This window comes from Gekko japonicus, unplaced genomic scaffold (assembly GCF_001447785.1).
Source record: "Gekko japonicus isolate JY-2015 unplaced genomic scaffold, Gekko_japonicus_V1.1 scaffold2282, whole genome shotgun sequence".
Taxonomy (NCBI): Eukaryota; Metazoa; Chordata; class Lepidosauria; order Squamata; family Gekkonidae; genus Gekko; species Gekko japonicus.
Genome location: NW_015160901.1, coordinates 201,416 through 206,648, shown reverse-complemented (window position 1 = coordinate 206,648; position 5,233 = coordinate 201,416). Strand labels below are relative to the sequence as shown.

At 62.6% G+C, this 5,233-nt stretch overlaps 1 protein-coding gene across 1 annotated transcript in view; it reads left to right on the top strand.

Annotated features, from left to right (window-relative positions):
- The window catches only part of ZBTB4 (zinc finger and BTB domain containing 4), an 11,784-nt gene extending 7,454 nt beyond the window's left edge, over positions 1–4,330 (top strand). Inside the window, exon 2 of the mRNA XM_015423951.1 lies at positions 543–4,330. Coding sequence (XP_015279437.1) covers positions 558–4,295 — 3,738 coding nt within the window. The 5' untranslated portion in view covers positions 543–557 and the 3' untranslated portion in view covers positions 4,296–4,330. The remainder of the gene's footprint in view (positions 1–542) is intronic.
- Positions 4,331–5,233: the final 903 nt, after the last annotated feature.

Below are 5,233 nucleotides of genomic sequence, written 5' to 3'. Positions count from 1 at the left end.
TGTCAAAAAGTCCTTCCGAATGTTTAGCCAAATGATTTAATTTCAACCCGTTGGTTTTGGCCCGACCTTCTGGGGCAACCGAAAACAACCCCGCACCATCCTCTATAATGACAGCCCTTCGGATATCATCATTCCCAGCTCCTTCAACCTTTCCTGATAGCCCAAGGTCGCCCAACAAGCTTTCACGGCGAGGGGGGGTTTTCAAACCTGGTTTCCTTGTCCTCCGCTGTACCCACCCTGATGAATGCCCAGCCCTTTGAGTGCCAGTCCCCTAGCTGTGACTCCTTGCTCCTGTAGCTATGCCACCCCGTCCCCCTTCCCTTAAAGAGGTGTTGACGAGGGGGGGGGGGGGATTCAAACCTGGTTTCCTTGTCCTCCTCCCCTGCACCCACCCTGATGAATGCCCAGGCCCTTTGAGTGCCAGTCTCCTCTGCTCAGACCTAGGAGAATCCCCTAGCTGTGACTCCTTGCTCTGGTAGCTGTGCCGCCCCGTCCCCCTTCCCTTAAAGAGGTATTGACAAGCTCCCTTTCTCTCTCTGCAGGTGTGAGGCAGCACGATGGCGGTTGTGGAGGTCACAGATGTCGGCCACGCCAGCTCCCTCCTGCTCCAGCTGAACGAGCAGCGCCTGCGCGGCCAGTTCTGCGACGTCACCATCATTGCCGAAGACACAAAGTTCAAGGCCCACAAGAACGTTCTCGCCGCCTCCAGCCCGTACTTTAAGGAGGTGCTTCTGGAGGAGTCGGCCAGCCGCCAGCCGAGCCAGATCCTGGAGCTTCCAGACATCCAGGCCGAGGTCTTCTCCGATATCCTCAACTTCATCTACAACGCCCACCTCTCCGTGCCCAGCCCGGCGGCCGCCAAGGATATCGGGGTCGTCGGCCGACGCTTGGGCATTTCCCGCTTGGAGAACCTGGATGACCCCTCGGCCGACGCCAAGATGGACGACTCCGGCGTGGTTTCCTCCGGGCCCTGCGGCTCACCGATCGACCTCACCTGCCCTTCCCGCTCGACCGAGCCCGCCAGTCCTCTCTGCTTCCAGGAACTGGCCAAAGTGCCTAGCCCTGAGCGGGATGCCCGCCCTGACACCGAAACAGAGACGGCTAAGATCCTCTACAACCTCAGCTCCGCGGCCACGGTACCGGCCACAGTGGTGTCGCCGCCTGACCTTGCTTTCATGCTGAAGGGAAGCGTCGCTTGGGACCACGACAGTCCCTCCGGGAAGCCCCCCGTGGCCACCACTGACACGGAGACGTCCCAAGCGCCCGCCTCTTCTTCCTCATCCCCATCGGGCGCTTCCTACCCAGCGAGCAGCACGTTCTGTTGTGGCAGCTGCAGCCGCTCCTTCACAACAGCGTCCGCACTCAGCCTGCACGTGAAGCTCCACCGGACGCGGCGTTCCTTGTCTTGCCGTCACTGCGGAAAGAGCTTTATCCACATCAAGCGGCTGCAGACGCACGAGGTCTTGTGCAAGGGAGGGGAGAAGACCGAGGAGCCTGTCCCCGCGGTTGAGACGCTGCCCAACCCGGGGCTCCCTTCCAAGCCGGCGTTGGCGCCGTCATCTTCCAAGAAGGGCCTCCTGTTCCGCCACCGGGGCCTGCCGCGACTGGACTATATCTCCGACCAAGACCACTTTGTCAAAGTGGTGGACGGACACATCATCTACTTCTGCACCGTCTGCGAGCGGTCCTACATGACCCTCTCGAGCCTCAAGCGCCATTCCAACGTCCACTCCTGGCGGCGGAAGTACCCATGCCGCTACTGCGACAAAGTCTTCGCGTTGGCGGAATACCGCACCAAGCACGAGGTCTGGCACACGGGGGAGAGGCGCTACCAGTGCATCTTCTGCTGGGAGACTTTCGTCACCTACTATAACTTGAAGACCCATCAGAAGGCCTTCCACGGGATCAACCCGGGGCTCATCTCTTCCGAAAAGACGCCCAACGGGGGCTACAAGCCGAAACTCAACGCGCTCAAGCTCTACCGGCTCTTGCCGATGCGTTCCCAGAAAAGGCCCTACAAGACCTACAGCCAGGGCCTGATGGCGGATAACCTCCTGCTGCCCGGTCAGCCCATTCCCATGACGTTGGGGGACGGGGACTCCTTGGATGGGAATCTGGTCTCCTCTCTGGGGGCCAGTGACGTCTCTTCCGCCTTCCCTCCCAATGGTGGTACCTTGGAGTTGTCTAAAGCAGAACCCTTTGCGCGGCAGGAGCCGGTGGGTGCGCCAGAAATGCCCGTGCTCCCTGCTGCGGCTGAAAAGACAGCACAAGATAAGCGGCCAGGACCCCTGGGCCCAGAAGCACCCACAGTCATTGCCTACGGACGCCCGGCCTCTTCCGTCATTGTCCACAGCACTTCGGTGCTGGCACAGGCCGCCCCGTCTGTGATAACGTACAAGAGCAAATCGTCAGACGCACCATCAGATACTGGACCCTCTCCTCCACAACCGCTGCCGCCGCCTTCCTCTGTTGCGGCAAAGCCCATCAAGAAACAAGTACTGAAAGAGTACATCCAGTCCCAGAAGGCAGCTGAGCAAGCCTTGGATGAGAACGGGAGTGACCACGGGCACAGGACAAGGGGCCCCCGGGTTGGGCGTACCATGACGTACATGGCCAAGCCGGCATACGTGGGCACCGCCTCGGAAAGCCGATCCGCCCCGCTCTGCCAGATCACTGTGCGCATCGGAGAGGAAGCCATAGTCAAGCGGCGCATCTCTGAGACGGACCTCATGCTGGACAAAAGCAGCCGCGTTGGGGGGAAGCGCTTTGACTTTGGCGGGGAGAAGCCGCCGCCGCTACCAGCGCTGGCCCCCCACGGCAAGCGTGTCGACAGGGGCTACGCCAACGAGAGCGGAGAGGAGGACAGCGACCGAGGGGATGCGGAAGACCAGCTTTGGAGGCCGTACTACAGCTACAAGCCCAAACGGAAGGCGTGCGGGGTGAGCGGCGGCGGCAGTGCCGCGCCCAAGGTGAAGAAGTCCCGGTGGCGCCGCAAGCTCCGCTCACTGCGCTGGATGAAACGGACAGAGAAAGCGGAGGAGGAAGAGGAGGAGGAGGTCAGTGTGGGGACCAGCGGCCCCGCATCCGCCGAGATGTCTGCAGGCCTCAGAGGGGCCTCCGAAAGCGAGGGGGCGGACCCCCCTCCGAAAGCAGGTGGCGGGCGGGGGTCGGATTGGAAGCACGAGTGTAGCGTTTGTGGCAAGCTGTTCTCGGCCCTGAAGAAGCTGCGGAAGCATGAGCGGGTACACGGCCGCCTCAGCAAAGACGACCCGTCCCTGGCGCCGCTACTGGCGACACCGCACCGCGTCGGCCGGAAGCCTCTGGTGAAGTTCACCTGCACTCACTGCTCCAAGGTCTGCAAGACGGCAGCGGCCCTGAGCCGCCACATGAAACGGCACGAGGGGGAACAGACCGAGGACACCCCCTTGCCTGCCCTCACCACTGTCATCGCCTATTCCAAAAAGACCACCGACTTGCCCCCGGCAGCCCCGTCGCCGGTAATCAAGGAGGAGACCACGCAAGAGATGCAGGTGTCCTCCTCGAGCGGAGAGGCCCCCCTGTCTCAGCACGAGCTTCCGGAAGAGGGACCCATAGCAATGGAAACGCAGCCCTCCATGGGCCGCACGCCGGCACTGCTGCCGGAAGAGGAGATCGCACCACTGCTGGCTGAAAGCAAGCCCCCCTTCTGCGAGGAGGTGCCCGTCCCTCCGCCACCTCTGGAGGCTGCCACCAGCCTCGCTGACATGCCACCACCTTTGTCCCACTCCCTCCAGGACCCCGTCATCTCCCATACGGGTCTGATCCAGAAACCGGCTCTGGCCCCACAGGAGATCGAGGAGGATCGGTACCCGGTCCAGGAGTACCCCTTGCCGCTCTTGGTGCCGGGCAGCTGTCGGACCAGGAAGGACCTGGAGGACAAAGCTTCCTTCCTCACTTACCCCAGCGCCATCCAGTTCAACGCTGTGGGTAAAGCGGGCGGCAGCGAGAGCGACGGCAAGGTGAGCTTCTACCCCGATCCGTACCCCTTGATGTACGGCCATCAGCTCCTGGCCGCCTACCCCTACAACTTCACCCTGCCGGTGGCTCTGAACATGGTCGTCCCGGATGAGAAGGGGCAACCCCTCCCCTTCCTGCCGAGCGTCTTCAGCTACGCGATGAACCCCTGCCGGAGCCAGGCCCACGAGGCAGGCGCCCCCGGATCCAATGGGGGCATGGCCATGGGGGGCAGCGCCGCAAGGGAGAGCAGAGGAGACCCCACGGCTTCCGAGCGGCTGAAGAAAGGCAACCGGCTGTGAGGGACTACGAAGAAGGGACACAGCCGGTCTGGAGGAGAGGCTCCGGGAGGGATACGTTTTGGCGGGGGTGGGGGTGGGGGAGAGATAGCCTGTGGTGGAACATGTTCCCTCTTCCTTCTGAAAACCTGGGGGGTGGGGGAAAGAAGAAGAGTACGGAGCCGGGAAAGCGTTTGGGCCGTAATTTACTGCTGTTTGTCCAGAGGGGAGCGGGAGGTTGTTTCCTGACCCCGCTAAGCCCCCCCCCCTCACAGCCGTGGCAGGTCAAGCGGGGCACATGGTTAGGGTGAACTTAAAAAGTAGCAACTATAGGTACAGGGTAATCCCTCTTTCCTCCCCAGCCCCGTGGGTCGGTGGACACAATTCAGAGTTAAGTTTGCACAGTCCCCCTTCTCTCCCCCACACCTGCACACAGCAATACCTGCTCCCTTCTGGGCATCGGTGGCGGCGCACCTCGTGACTTCCTGCCATTGGGGGGAGGGCCACGTTGAGCGGGGTGGGTGGGACGGGCCGTGGGCGGAGCTCTTCTGCAGACCCGCCCCCTCCTTTCCAGCCTGGCCCTCTTCCTCCCGCCTGGCCCCCATCATCGTGTTGCCTTTCTGCAAGGGAGGGGCCCGGGGTTGCGTTGCAGAGAAGGGCTGCCCCCCCGCCCCCTTCCCTCTCCTGGCCCCGCCCCCCGCCTCTTTTTTTGCAGGCTGTGCGCTCTGCAGCTGCCGGGCGGGCCGGCGGGCGGGCGGGCAAGCAGCGGAGGTTTTTTTGTTTTGTAGCCTGAATGAGATGAATCACATTTTCCTTTCGGGCCGGAGGAAGGGGGGGGGGGCGTTTGCCAGGCGAGGCGTCCTGCTGAGCGTCCCGGAGGGGGCCTTTTCCATGGGGGTCTTCCAGAACCTCCCCCGAGCCCATCATGTCAGAGGCTGGCTGGGGGGGGTTGGGTGGGGGTG